The following is a 15,455-nucleotide window of genomic DNA, read 5'->3' as shown; positions in this document are numbered from 1 at the left end:
CGAATTTGTCTCCGTTCATTGTATCTCGGCGCGTAATTTTCATTCAAACGGTTTTCTCACCGCTTTCCTCGGCCTGCGTTTCCACGAAGTTACGTGACGTCACGCCGCTTTCGTGCCATGTTGATTTTCTCCGACAATCAGACGAGCCGTCCTTTTCACGTATTTTTTCAAATATAACGATCGCGCCAAGTGAAATTCTCGCGCGCGATTTACATTTTACTCGTGTGTGTGATATATTATCCGTAATATCGGGAGTGCCGAATAAAGTATTGGACGATCGTTATTAATGTGCAGTTCGAGAATAGCAGGATGATGTCAGCAGAAAGCGGCATATCGATGGATCGAGCGACTCGGTATTAAATATATACGTAATATTTTTTCAAGTGATACATTTCTTTACCTGCTTTTGTGTTTGAGTTTAAGAATAATATTTATCACATTTTCAGAATCAAAACCGGAAAAAGAATGTAGCAGCATATATCGGTAGCAGAAGCAGCGACAGCAATCGGTGAGTGAATTTTTATCAAATTAATTATTTGAATTTATATCAAGTATATGTAGTATTGCACATTTATAGAACACGATTATGCACATTTGCATAAAACAGATTTAAAATATGAATGCATATAATTGTAAAATTTACGGATATAGCATGAAACAGAACCAAATAAACGTGGACATAGCATAAAAGAGACCCAAAAAGTTATGCACATTACCTACGGGGTTCCTAGATATTTGACTACATAGTTCAATGTGCACATTTTGTGCACATAGAGGCGCTGATGGATGAAACTATCTAGGGATCCTCTAAGGTCTGTTCGCGTCACATGCCCCAACATGCTCCTATTCACCCCAACGCACTCCAATACGTTGATTCCGATGACGCCAACCTATTAGAATGCGTTGGAGTAGGAGCATGTTGGAGCATGGCGACGCGAACAAACCACTAGTAAGGAGATTAGGGAGTGCGTCTACGGCTACGATCCACTTGACGCTACAAACGTTTCGAAGCATTCTTTGATTGGTCAATTCGTAAAAATCTTTGTTTCGATTGGTCAATCAAACACTTCGAAGCGTTTGTAGCATCAAGTGGACCGCAGCCTACGTCTATGACGAAACTAACCCCCAAAAAATCCTACACAACTGGAAATTTTATCATTATTAAAACGTAATAATAAATAAATAAATGTTTGATGCACATCTCTTAATAACATGTGTTTTAAAAACTATCTTGTTATTTCTATATAAATGTGAAAATTAAAAAAAAATAAAGAGAAAAGGAGAATCTTTGATAACTTTATTTCTACAACATTTACTACTCCTGTTACATGTTAAAACTTACACGAAATTATACAAGATTTAATCGAATATTTTAAATTGAAAGAATTGTTCTCTAATGATTACTGAATGCATAAAAATAATAGAATACTAAAATTTTCTAAGTTTTGTTTTGATATTTTTAATAACAATTTTTAGATCTCAAAGGAACAAGAAACTGATAAAAACAAACATTCAATATTTTTATAAATATAAATAATGTCGTTCAGTAAGAACAAAAATTGATAAATATTTTAGTAATTTAGTAGAAATAAGTCTAAATCTGCTAAGTGAATTTTATATACTGATTTTACATATCGTGAAAATTTATAATACTTAATAATGGAAGAAGAACCAGAAGTGATAGAGCATTTTTTTGGAGTATATTTACTATATTGTGTGAATCCAAAATATAAGGGAAGAACTTATATAGGTTATACTGTAGATCCAAAACGCAGAATTAAACAACATAATGCTGGTAAGAACTATGGTGGAGCTTGGAAAACTAGTAAAAGAGGACCATGGTAATTACATTTTATTCTTTCTCTTTTTTTATACATGCCTACGGACATTTATATATTTATATTTACATAAACTTATTTATTTGCATGAATTAATAAAATAGCTATTTTATATGCATACTTTTTAAATTTCAATACTTATATTTAGGAATATGGTCTTGATTGTTCATGGATTTCCTAATAGCACCTCTGCACTTAGAGTAAGTTTAAAATTTTTAATATATACATATTTATATATTTTTTTAAGAAAAACTTTTTAGAACATATTTGCTTTAATAGTTAAACATTTCATTGTTTTAGTTTGAATGGGCTTGGCAACATCCACATATAAGTAGACGACTGAAACACATTCCCAAGAAGAAGGCAGCACAGAAAATGTTTGATTTTCGTTTAGTAGTCTTATCTGAGATGTTGAAAATTGGGCCTTGGTGCCGTCTACCTTTGATAGTACGATGGTTGGACTATGAGTTTTCCAAAAATTATTATGGACGCATATGTTCACCGTTACACATGCCCATATGTTATGGAAAAGTCACCCGTTGTACAATTAAGCAAAGAACAAAAGAAGTTAATATTTTTAAACCAGAATTCCATTTGCCAGTGGAAAAATCACCAATGTTTTGTTCTCTTTGCAATTCAAGTGTAACGAAGGAAGATTCTATCACTTGTGTAAAACCAAAGTGTCTCTTAATTGCACATTTAATCTGTTTAGCTAAAGAATTTTGCAAAGATGGGATGATCTTACCGATTGAGGGCACTTGCCCTGTCTGCAAGTCTAATGTCCTCTGGGGAGATCTTGTAAGAAAAAAGAATGGTTGTTATCAAGATCTTAGAAAAATTAGAGACGGTAGTGATTTTTCCAGCGACGATATTTAAGTACCATATAGATAACATTTTATATACCATAAATAAATATACATTTGTAAATAAATACAAATTTTTTATCTTGTATTTCAAATTGACAACCAGAGTTACATTTCTCATTAACATATGTATTTATATCATCATATCGTTAAGGAACATCTAAATTGGAATTATACATATATCAAATATTAATTTTTATAATACATATGTGTGTATTACACATATAAAATGTTTGTTTAATCTGTGACACATTTCACATTTTTCTATTTTAAATGATAAATGATATAGCTATGTATATTATGAATTTTCTATATAAATTTTTTCTCTTTTTTCTATAAATTTTTGAAAAATTTTGATTTTTTATATTACATATTATCAATTTCGATTACATATTATCAAATTGATATTAATGTTCTGATGTGAATTTAATCGATATTTGATATAAGAAACATTAACTGTTACATAGATATGCCAATGATTCTTATTTGGTGGACGTTGGTTTAGTGTGTAATTAGCACACGCCACGTCGAACCGTTAGCAGAACTTGTACGTGATCAAACAGTACTATACCAATTGAAATACTCGGATCTGCAAACGACAACATATTTTCTTCTTTTTTTCTCGGTCATAAGTTTGTCGCATATTAATTTTATCGACTAAGCAGTACTGCAAATTAACTTATTTACATACAAATCTAACAATTGTACAATTGTATAAAATAATAAAACGAAAATTAATAAATAAAAATTTTGTTAATATTTAATCTTGATAAAAAAACAACATAAATACATTACATTTATTACGCGATTATAAATACTTTACATTTATTATATTGAGAAGATATATTAAAATTATACAACATTGCATTAGTTAATATTAAACTTTTGGCTTTTTTTAAAAAACTTAATGAAAATAAATTTTAAAGGAAAAACCCAATAATATCAAATGTATTTTATACATTTATTATGAAATTATACATATACGTAGGTATATATAAATCGTAAGTAAATTTCAATAAAGTATGAAGTATTAGGACTGAAATAATAAAATACAATTCTATATTGCAAAATGACTTTGTTTTCTTTATATCTAAAAATTTATGTGCGATGTTAAACTAAAATTATTTCTTATTGACAAAATAAATAAATTACAATTCTTTGTTAACAATTATGAACGTAACGCTTTCCGTCTCATTTATCAGTTATATACAGAGAGTGGATGTTCTTCATAATTACAGACTTTCAGTAATAGAAACTATCTGTTTACTTTTGTTACACATTTGATCTGATTATTTCGAAAGTATTGGTGTAAGTTCCATTTTCCAATCCATTTCAACGAGCAACGAAATAAACTAAAACAATATTGTAATTTTATTAAGGTATCTGAGACTGGTTTTACAACACTTTCAAAAGATAACGATCAAATATTTATGTAGACTTCAATCTCGATTAGCAGACGCTAATTTCACTGGACCAGAACCAATAATTGACAGTTAGAATCACTTGACATAATATAAACAAAAAGCGGAAACGATAAGCGATTTTTGCTACTCCATCAGATCTTCACCCGCAGTAATCGGTGCACATTAGTTCTATTACCGAAATTACGGCGGATAACTGTATATAAAATCACTTAAGAAGTGATCATTTTGTCTCTCGCGCAAGTTTGACAGACACACGACTTAGAATTGTCTGATTATCACATATAAAATTCTGTAATGAATTTTGAATATTTAACACTATTGTAATACATAATATTTAATATAAAACAACCTTTTTCTGTTTGCAATAGACTCGATTGATAGACCGTATTTTTTCACGATCTTTAATCTTTTATATAAAGTTTATTAAGTTTATATATTTACTTGTATTTTTTCTTTTAATTACAAAACATATAAAATTTTAAAAAATACAAATGATAAAATTATATATATATTTTTATATTTTATTAATAAGATATGTATGTATGTGTGTATTATGTGTGTGTGTATGTGTGTGTGTATTATATATGTACACACACACACACACACACACACACACACACACAAGTCTCATTAATAAAATATAAAACAGAATGTAGTTCTTTGCAACATGCATTTCAAAATTATATTGTCTAAATTTTGTTAATTCGGATATAAAATTAAAGAAATGTTACAATTTGTATTGCAAGCCATTTTTTTTGAGGTAATATTTAAAAGTATATCTTTCATTTCGACAAAATTCCTGAAATGCAGTTGTTAAGTACAAAATTGCGCGATTAGATTGAAAGATATCTACTTCAAAAAATATCAGGTACAATCAAATCATCATCTCCGTAATCTTCATTGTACTCTTCGGCTCCAGGAGGCACGAAAATTCCACCAAGTACACCTGAGAGATTTTCACCCAACCCCATTGCCGAAGCTACTCCAAAGACCAATCTCATCACTAAAAGCCGCATAAAATTCACCACGTTAGTTTCTTTACTCTGCAACGACAGCTGCGTCGTTTTCTTCGATCTGCTATCTGCATATTGAATCTGCAAATTACGAAATAATTTTCAGCCATACAAAGAGCAATTAAAAAGAACAATAAAAGCGCTGAAAAGAAGAAAAAAAATAAACTAAAATAAAAACAATTTAAAATCTAATATCGATTGATCAAGATTTATTTATGAGAGATGCGTGCCGACTGTAAACATTGTGTAATAGTAATAATAAAATAGTAATTTATACACGTGTTTAAATATTAGCGATATTTAATAATGTATATATCCGATATGAGTACGATTCGAAGACGAATTAAATGTTAAAAGAGATAAAAGAATATGTACTCACGCTTGTGCAGATGAGCAAAACTCCTAACAAAACTATTCGGGATCTCATATTACGCTTCTTGGTGCGCGCGACAATAACTTCCGGCGACGGAGTCGGCCGGCCGTACGAGAGCTCGATGGCGATCGGCGTTTATCCAAGAAAAACGACGTCGCGGTATTTGCATACGAAGGAGGCATCCGCACCGCACAACGTACGATGCGACCTATCGCGCCACGTTCGCTGAACAGAACTGAGGAAAATCGAAACGAGCGGCCAGAGGCTCTCGGCTCTCCACGAGAATGCGAGGGCTGGCCTTTTTTCCACCACGTCGCAACGCGCGCCGTGTCTTGAGAGACTAAAAGAAGAGAAGAGAAGAGAAGCGCGCATAGTCGAAACGCGATGACCCGCTCCCCCGACTGGCCAAGTGAAATCGACGCGTCGTCGATATACACACCAACTACGAGATCACAGAACCTAAGTTATTCTACGATAACGGTACACTACGAAAAAAAGGCATCCAGGCCAGTCTTGCGGCTTCGCGCGTCGTGCGCCATAAGGTTGGACGCCAGTCATTGGACGCCTTAGCTCGTGCGCTTCGCTTCGCTTCGTTTCGCGTCGCAGCAATACATCGCGATGTCCGACATGCGCGTTTATCGCTACATCACGGGTTTTCACGCTAGATGTGAGCAAATACCATTATTTAGCTCAATCATGGCGAAACTTTAACAGTGAGGATGTTTAGCGAAATCTTAGGAAATACTATTACCTCAAAGTATAATATTATTATTCGTGACTGGCAAGTTCTTTTCACTTTTGACGAAATCTAAAAATTATTTCAAGTGTATTACTTTGTTTAATTTAAGTGTTTTACTATTTTTATTATTATTAACAAGAATATGGTAAAATTTGATTACTTTTTTAGATAGACTTGAAAAAATTTATCACTACATTAAAATTTAGATGCATAAAAAATAGATTATATGAAAATTAAAATACGAAATTTTATAAATTTATTAGTAATTTATTCGTTTTGTAAATATTTAATATAACTATTGTACATGTATGCATATATGTGTATGTGTGTTACGTGATGGCATTTGCGCAATATTCTCAATTCATATATCTTCCAGTATTCTATACGACTAATTTTTATTTTGATTATTATCAACCTTATATTGTTGGCCTGTTTCTTATTATGCGAGAAAATGATGTGCGGGAGATCCCAAGGAGCTGCATGCTGCTAGAAAATGCACGAGAAATTAGCCTAAATCGTAAGCGCCGATGAAATCTGGCACGGATCGTTAACCGGCGCATCATCCATTCGTGCCGTATATTACGCGATGTGTTACGAAATTTTTTTGCCTATCGTAATAATGTTAGCTGCCAGTTTCGCGGTTATCTTAGACATCTATACTTGAGAAAACCATTCAAGATTCGAGCTACTTGGGAGATATGTCTATCATTAGCAGTACTCTAATAACTTTAGCAAATTTACTTCAGCTTCTTCTTCTCTTTTTTTTACTCGGTGATTATTGCAAGATTTGCATTATCTGTTAATTAAAAGAAAAGGAAATATGTAAAAAAAAAACTTTCTATAAACAACACAAAGTTGTAAAATTATTGAAATAATAAAAGGGCCTAAGAAATAAATTGTAATTTTTCCGTTATTAAACAGTTATAATAATAAATAAGGTACTAATATAATATAATATCGTATAATTATGTATTATAAACGATAAAATTCCTTATAATAAAATAAAAATCTTTATTGTGGTTTTTATATTTTTAAACGATATATCAATACTACATTTCTTATCATTTCTTTGCTGACAAATAACGCGTGTAATTGATAAGCAATTATGCATTCATTGACGATAAAAATTAAAAGTTAGCCATAAATGGCGAAGTATACGGTCCATGAATGTCACAATACCGGTTGTGACGTTCAACCAATACTTAAAATTGAAAGACGACGACGATGATGACGATGATAACGAAGAAAGAAAGAGATAGAATTTCCTTCAAATTCGATTGTCGATCCAGCTTGGCGACAAACCAACGATGAAAGACAGGATGTGACCGGGACCGGATGTAACAAGCATAGCATACGCAAACAGTTCCAGAAATGAAGGAAACATCTCGGTCGCGGAATGTTGCAATGATTTATAATACCTTGTTACGATCAAGGTAATTATGATATAACACTAAATGCAAATTAGGTAAAACAATGAAAATTAATAAGTTTTGATGACGTGTCTTTCTGTTGTTATTGACAGAAGCATACGCTATATACACATATATAAAGCGTTAGTGGAGTTTATAAACCCAGCTGGGAGATTATCTGACTCGAGCAATAACTCAGATTTGAGTATATAAGTACCATATATATGCTGCATTGCAGAATTAAAGCACGTTTTTCATACACATTCCACAAGAATAACTATTATTTGAGAAACTGGTTCATGTTAAAATTCATATTGTTAACACGTATGCGCGCACGCTTATAATCTTACGTAGAATCTTCAATTTCAATTGACCGCGTAAATCGGCGAGTCGAGATTCACCGCGCAATCATTCGCAATTATCGCTAACGCGTCATTAGATCCGATGTCTTCCATCTGGCTTAGTTCGGAAATTAAAAAATCCGTATTCCGTTATCGCCTCCCTTTCTCTTTTTCTCTCTCTCTCCCACTTCTATTCCCCCCCTCCCTCTGTGTGTGTGTGTGTGTGTGTGTGTGTGCGTGTTTTATTCGCACTTTGTGTTATTTACAATTTATAATAGTACAATGACATGGAATAGTACAGTGATGATTAAAGGGACGATCCGCCAGTAATGGTTACGTCAGCGTGAAATATTGATCATTATTGGCAGAAGATCGTTTACTCCTCGTATATGTACTGCATGCCAATGTACCTACATACTGTCAGGTATTGGAACAATAGGCCGTACCATAGTCCTCTTCATCCGTCATTCAGTTTCCTCCTTTACGCCTCGCATCCTGCAAGAGAGAAGACTCCGATCCTCTCTCTGTTAGTGCACGCTTTACCTTCGTGCATGACACTTTGTTTGAGTCTCGCGTCGTATTCCGTTCAACATTCTATTTTATATAAACAAACAATTTCTTTAGCTACTATTTTCCTAAATTTTTATATAAACTAATAATTTTTAAATTATTTCTTTTACATAAATTATTAATTTTAGTTATATATTATTTTACAAAACCTTAATTTAATCCAATGTCACAAATAGAGCAAATATTTAATAAAAACAAAGAAGATGTTGGCTAACTTTTTTTTAAAAATTGTTTATTCCAATGCTTGTAAAGGAATAAATGTGATTATAAACTAGAGACTTTAAATTACGGTGTCGCGCTTTTGACGGAAAAAGTTTCGGTTGCTGAGTTATCAGGGGTTGATGTGGAGAGATTCAATCGTTGCTTACAATGAATGCGGAGGAAGCTAAAGTGGGCTGCTTTCAAATGGTGTTAGTGTTGCTACTCGGAATAAACTATGTCATCGTCGCTATGAGTCACGCGTTGCCAGTTTTTTATAATTATACGCCAAAATTTTATTGTCAGGTATGAAGGATTATAAAAGAAAGCTCGAAATTAATCGTAAAATTTTGTATCTTAATGTGACATAAAATTAAGTTATTATTTTAATTTAGTGACAAACAATATATGCATATATGAATTAAGTCTGACAATAGAATGTTAACTTGGACAAGTAATACATTAAAAATATTAAACATTAAACATAAAAAATATAACATTTTATTTTACGTACAAAACATTAAAAAATAATTTATTTAAAATATAAAGAAATTGTATAACGTTAAACTACATTTTTAACGTTAAACATAAATTTTATATTTATTTAAAATTTATATGTTATTTTAAATCATTACATTAAGTAATTTGTACACTTAAATATAGCAAAATGCCGAAAAAAGATTATTAAAAAAAGTGAAAGCTTCTTATTTTTTAAAAATACAATAATTTAATATTATAAACAGTTTTTTGTGGATATTTTAGACAAAAAATTCAACGAGTAAAAGCTATGGCTGTCAAATCGCATCAAATTCATCAATCGCTGCCAATTTAACTTTTACGTCGTCAGAAGTGCCAGTGGTTACGTCTTCCTGTTTTGGCGAATATCACTTCGTGACGGAATTCATGGAGAACAGTGTAGTTACCGAATGGGGTTTAGTATGCGAGAAACAATATTTATCCTTTCTCGGGTCGACCACTTATTATATAGGGGTACTCTTGGGTGCATGGATCACTGGATTTTTAATTGATCGTATTGGCAGACTTCCAGTACAAGCTCTATGTCTTTACGCGCAAGGTACAATGGCAGTCGCACTCTATATTGTGCAGGTAAAAAACCTTTTATCACAATATTAGAAATAACATTTGAAAATATTAAATTTACGTAATTTTTTTCAAATTTCTAAAGAAAGTTACTTAGCTTGTTAATGTATTCATTGTTTTATAAATATGGCTGATGGTTCTCTATTCATTTTCTTCCCATTCAGCACGATGAATTTTATAGCATTACGATATTACGTATTTGATGTTAGAAAGAAAGAAAGAAAAGAAGCAGTATACACGAGATTGTTTATATGTATTATAATAATTTTATAAAATAAAATTTAATAATATTAAAGAAGAGGGTAAAATTTACGACTTTAGAGCTATCCTGCATTTCTGGCGTTACGTGGTCTTCAAGGAGTATTTGTTCAGGGTTTGCAAAATTCCACATATATTCTCTCCCTGGAACTACTTCCAGCGCGAGCTCGCACTATCGTCGCATTAATTATGCAGATTTTCTGGTCGATCGGTCTCATACTACTCGCAATATTGAGCTATGTAATTCCTGATTGGCGAATTTTGCAGTTGGCTATTTCTGTACCCACTGCTATCACCGTACTGTACATTTGGTAAGGAAAAGAAAAAAAATGAGAAATAGAAATAAAATAAAACCACAACTGACACAAAAATTTAAAGAAAATCTTCAAGATCATCTTCAAATCTTAAAAATATCTAAAAATTTAAAAAATATTTAAATGTTATATTTATGAAAGATATCTGTGACACATTAAAAATTAAATAAATAATTTTTTAAAAATAGGATTATATCGGAATCACCGAGATGGCTATTGGCTAGAGGAAAATCAACAGAGGCCGATATGGCGCTTGAGAGAATCGCAATATACAACAGCTGTTGCATTAAATTGCGGACGAAGAATATTCCTGTGCAAGAAGTGTCCATGAAAAGTAACACGACGCCGATAAAACCGGAGAGGAAGTTTCGTGTCACCAGTGTCGAACTTGAGAAAGCAAGGGCTGATGAAAGTCAACGAGAAGAAACTACGAATTTGTTAAACAAGTCAGAGCTAATTGAACAAAAAAATTTAGGTACAAATAATGGAGAACAGTATATAGTATATATAGAGGAGAAGGTGGTAATATGGCTAGTGCGGATAATATGCCCATCCATATTATCTCCGTTATTAGTTGACGAATTCTAGTAATTATTTATGATATTGTTTAGTAGCCTACTGTTATATAATAATGCTAATATGGCAAAACACAACAGTCAACATTTGTTATAAGGCATTTTTACTTTTAAGAATTTCAAAAATTTTTTGAAGTACATTTTAACATTTAATTACTTCCTTATACTTTTTAAACTTAACCGCATTATCACCCAAATGTATATACACTTGAGTACTTTCTTATTATTTAACTTTTTATTCGGATGTATATATTTCGAGTTATACAAAATTAAACGATGATATAGAATGTTGTCAATATGTAAGTGTGCTAGTAATATAGTCACTTTCGAGATCTCCATATCGACAAAATTCCTCGATAAATCGGTTAAAGCCTTAATTTAAGGCTGTTAATTTTTTTAAATCCTTTATACGAATAAGGTTCTTTAGATATAAGGTTATTTTTATTTAACTTCCATTAAATGTGAATAAAAATCACCTGTTTCGATATAACAACTTATTTTATATACATATATATATGTTTCTAACAAAATACTATAACTTTTTTAAACAAAACTAATTTTTTTACATTTATTTTTGTGATGGCCATATTACTCTCCCTATTGCTCTTTGAGCCATCATGCAGCATCGTTACATTTTTATAAATAATATATAACATAATTAATATTTTATAACTTTGAATTGAAAATTCTAATAAACAACACTTTGATGAATATAATTGAAAATTTCAACTCAAAACATTATTAACGAAGTTATTAAATAAAATATAAATGGGTGGCCATGTTACCACCTTCTCCTCTATATATTTTCGTATCCTCTATATAACATTCAATACTAAAAAATTTATTTTAGAGAGCACTTTGGAAGCTAATTCAATCAATTCAGAAAATGAATTTTCCAACATAGAATTACACCAAGAGACGCCAAGTTTAGCAAAAAATTTTGACAAAAGGCATTTACCTTCGAGTTCAAAGAGTGATCGAAAGTCAAAAATAATTACACAACCGGAATGCGATCAAAAGAAAGGCGCAGAGGAAGTAGTGCTACGCAGAATAAAAAAACAAAAAACGAACGAAAAAGATGAGAAAATAGGAATTCACAAGAAACAAGCCGCGAACAAAATAAGCTCAACATTCAAGAATGCAAGTAAATCGTCGATATTAAGGAAATATGGTGTTATAATAATTTGTCAATGGTAAACTATTTTAAAGTGATTAAACAAAATTTTTTTAACTTCCTTTAACATCTCCACTTATTTTTATCTTTTGAATACAATAATAATGCTTTAAACATTAAAAAAATTGAAACTTTATGATTTTATTTAATGCAATATTATTTAAGGTGGACATGTACAATCGCATGCAGCACACTTGATGCTCTGGCACCAAGTTTTCCAATTAATAGACACACCACGTTTGCCCTGAGTGCAACTCTCGAAATGGCGACGCACACATTTGCGTACTTTATATTATCTAGATACGGTAGACGGTTGCCAATGTGTACGTACCAATCTCTTAATGGCATTGTTTGTATTTTAATTGCAGTTTTCTTCGTTTTAACCGCTACTACCACAATGCCGTGGATCGGTACGTAAAACAAAGAAGATCCAGTTTCCTCTATCGCAACACATTTATCGAGTCATAAAATTTTTATTTCAGATCTCGCGAAAATGATAACATTGCTGTTTGGCAAAATGACTATCACAAGCACTCTTTCTATCGCCTACTTGTATACCGTTGAAATATTCCCAACCGTGATACGAGGTAGCTGCTTAGGTTTATGCGTAGCATTTGCAAAAATTACCAGCTTGAGCATGTTATATTTACTTTTGTTGGTACGTTATCTACTATTCTTATTAGAATAGTTTTCTATTTCTATAATTTTCTCAAAGTGTAATGCTTTTTAATTTATACTATTTCCGATGAATGAAGAATTGTCAGATTAAACAATCAACCAGCCGATAATTATTGTAATGAAAATGTAAATAATTTTTTTATTAGAAACAAATATCATTTCCAATGCTATTGCTAATCGTTGGGATATTATGCCTCGTCGCCGGTGTATTGGCTCTGATTTTACCAGAGACATTGAATAAAATTCTACCAGACCAAGTGATGGATATGGAAAATGTAACCAACGACAATTGCGAAAGTGATGGTGTCAATATAGAAAATGATGTGAAAGAAGAGGATTTAACAGAAGGGCAAATTCTAAGAGAGAAACTCTTTTCAGAAGACTGGGTAGATGCTGGTAATGGAATTCTAGTGAATTTCATGGAAAATAAAAAAATGCCGAGTGGTTTATAAAGACAATTTTGTATTAAAATTAGTGTACTTGGACATGATTGAGCTACTTTATTCATATAAAGTTTTACATAACGTAAAAGATGTAAAAGATTTAAGAAACTAAGCTATTTGTGATATATTTCTCTATTAAATAAACATCACATGCGTTTAGATAAAAAATTACACATTGTATGTAAAATATAAGTTGGATAAATTATCATATTCATGTCAATAAAAGAGCTCAAACTATTCATTCACAAACAATTTTAAGAAACATAAAATATAAGAAAATAAAAATTACAATACACTCATATAGAGTGATGTTTCTTAGAAGTATTTCTGAATATTTAATAAATATCATCTCATTGTCGGAGGAATCAATTTTTACTTGTTTATTGATTTTCTCACATAACTGATTCAATATACAACTTACGACTTAAAAAGCAGATCTCATTATAGTGCATATTATAATAATGAATATACTATTATATTGATGTAAAAATTATGATTAAACAGAAAAAAATTCTGTTGATGCAAATTTTGTTTTTAATAAATAATTTATACAGTACCATGCAATGACAAAAATGTAGGAAACTGCAAACCGTCAGTCATGTAGCAATAACTTAAATTAATCAATTTTTTTTAAGTATAACACTGGATAAATAATACAATAGATCATACACTATACACACACAAACACACACACACACACACACACACACACACACACACACACACACCTATGGCCTATATGAATTTCAAGAAACCTTAGGTTGAGTGATGCCATTGTTTTGAGAATTAGTATGTTGTGTTTGTTCAGCAGCTGTTTGCAGAAGCCTTGTTCGACGTCTTGTATAATGCTGCCACAACAGAATCTGCTGATCGTCGATAAACTTTGTACATTGAGAATTCACAACTTCTCTTCTGAAGTGCTCATATTGCAATAAATCCAGGAAATACAAGCACATAGGGTACTTTAAATATTTTGCATATTCTGGTTCTTTCCAGTATAATAGGTATTTAAGATAATTGATAAACGTCACATCTTTGAAGTAGCCACGCTGTGCTAAAACTAGAATTATATCCATAAATCAGACAAACTTTTTTTTTAAAGGTAAATAAAGAATATAAGGATTATCTTGCTTACAATTCAAATAATTTGGATTGGCAAGGCATTGTACGAATTCTAACTCAACCTGAAACCGTAGTCGCTGTTGATCATCCGTTTCTGGAGCTCCTGAAATATCAATTTTGAATTATTCTTTCGAAATATCAAGAGAAAAACTTTAGTGACATAACGTGATACATAGGCTGCGTTTTGATATTCACTGCCAGTACTGAAAATCTATAGTTTACGTCACATACACTGTAGAATTTCAGTACTGACAGTGAATATCGAAACGCAGCCACAATTAGATAAAGTTGCTTATTCTACAAATAAAAAACAGGTTAGAGCAAAATTGTAATTTTTTAAAAGCGTTTTATAACATGTTAAAAACATAACTATATAATTTGGAAAATAAGATAGGATAGAATACAATTACTAAACACATGACTGAGAATTTACCGTTCATTCCAATAAAAGATGGTTTTCTGCCTTTCATTAGCCCCGGCGGATCATCTAGTCGGTTCATAATACATCAATTTTTGTTAAATATGTAGTTCTCGTTCTTATAATGAATTTGGAGAAAATATCAATGCAAGAGAGAATCGCCACCATGAATTTTGCACTGAATTCCTTGCAAATGAACCAAACCAACCCAAACTAAAGTGAATTAGTAAACTGTAGTAAATGGTAGTAAACTTGCCAACTTGCTATTCGCCGATTCGTCAAAGAGAAAAAGTAGAACTCTTCAACTCACCAACGACGCCAACCGGCCAACGACGCTAACACGCTGCGATTACAACGCCAATTTAACTGGAGAACTGATAGGTGCGTGTGCAGCCGATATCTAAACTGCTTTAGCGCTTAAACATCATTTTTTATTCTTGTTGTTTGTCAAATATTAAACAAGGATAAATTGATGTTTACAACCACTGTGATCACCAAATGAACGCAACCTTGATGACAATAATAGCTTATATAACATTCATATGATACATTTATGTAACTAGAGAGAGAGACTTAATTAAGTCTAATCTACAACGTAACTTTT

General features: G+C 31.5%; 4 protein-coding genes across 6 annotated transcripts; 2 read left to right on the top strand and 2 right to left on the bottom strand.

The window, feature by feature from the left end:
• Positions 1-929: 929 nt before the first annotated feature.
• Positions 930-3,449, top strand: LOC105832842 (structure-specific endonuclease subunit slx1). The gene is made up of 3 exons (XM_036289719.1): positions 930-1,841; positions 1,987-2,038; positions 2,139-3,449. The coding sequence occupies exons 1-3, from the start codon at positions 1,660-1,662 to the stop codon at positions 2,712-2,714; spliced, it is 810 nt and encodes a 269-aa protein (XP_036145612.1). The 5' UTR covers positions 930-1,659; the 3' UTR covers positions 2,715-3,449.
• Positions 3,450-4,680: 1,231 nt separating this feature from the next.
• LOC105832843 lies at positions 4,681-6,364 on the bottom strand. Its single transcript, XM_012674126.3, has 2 exons — positions 5,518-6,364; positions 4,681-5,219 (listed from the first exon to the last, which is right to left on the bottom strand). The coding sequence occupies exons 1-2, from the start codon at positions 5,563-5,565 to the stop codon at positions 4,980-4,982; spliced, it is 288 nt and encodes a 95-aa protein (XP_012529580.1). The 5' UTR covers positions 5,566-6,364; the 3' UTR covers positions 4,681-4,979.
• Positions 6,365-7,227: 863 nt separating this feature from the next.
• LOC105832845 (organic cation transporter protein) lies at positions 7,228-13,837 on the top strand. 3 transcript variants are annotated; one of them, XM_036289716.1, is made up of 8 exons: positions 7,228-8,980; positions 9,531-9,875; positions 10,191-10,438; positions 10,630-10,916; positions 11,867-12,209; positions 12,356-12,600; positions 12,673-12,848; positions 13,015-13,837. In XM_036289716.1, exons 2-8 carry the CDS (start codon positions 9,672-9,674, stop codon positions 13,318-13,320), a joined length of 1,809 nt encoding a protein of 602 aa, XP_036145609.1. In that variant the 5' UTR covers positions 7,228-8,980; positions 9,531-9,671; the 3' UTR covers positions 13,321-13,837. The 3 variants fall into 3 exon arrangements, with proteins under 3 accessions (XP_036145609.1, XP_036145608.1, XP_028048227.1); XM_036289715.1 differs by having other exon boundaries at positions 7,228-9,074; positions 12,356-12,513; XM_028192426.2 differs by having other exon boundaries at positions 7,228-9,074.
• LOC105832844 (mediator of RNA polymerase II transcription subunit 31) lies at positions 13,665-15,154 on the bottom strand. Its single transcript, XM_028192427.2, has 3 exons — positions 14,867-15,154; positions 14,447-14,536; positions 13,665-14,371 (listed from the first exon to the last, which is right to left on the bottom strand). The coding sequence occupies exons 1-3, from the start codon at positions 14,931-14,933 to the stop codon at positions 14,058-14,060; spliced, it is 471 nt and encodes a 156-aa protein (XP_028048228.1). The 5' UTR covers positions 14,934-15,154; the 3' UTR covers positions 13,665-14,057.
• Positions 15,155-15,455: the final 301 nt, after the last annotated feature.

The sequence above is a fragment of the Monomorium pharaonis genome, chromosome 7, assembly GCF_013373865.1.
Source record: "Monomorium pharaonis isolate MP-MQ-018 chromosome 7, ASM1337386v2, whole genome shotgun sequence".
Lineage (NCBI taxonomy): Eukaryota > Metazoa > Arthropoda > Insecta > Hymenoptera > Formicidae > Monomorium > Monomorium pharaonis.
Note: the sequence above shows the minus strand (reverse complement) of the source record. Positions and strands in the feature narration are given on the sequence as shown.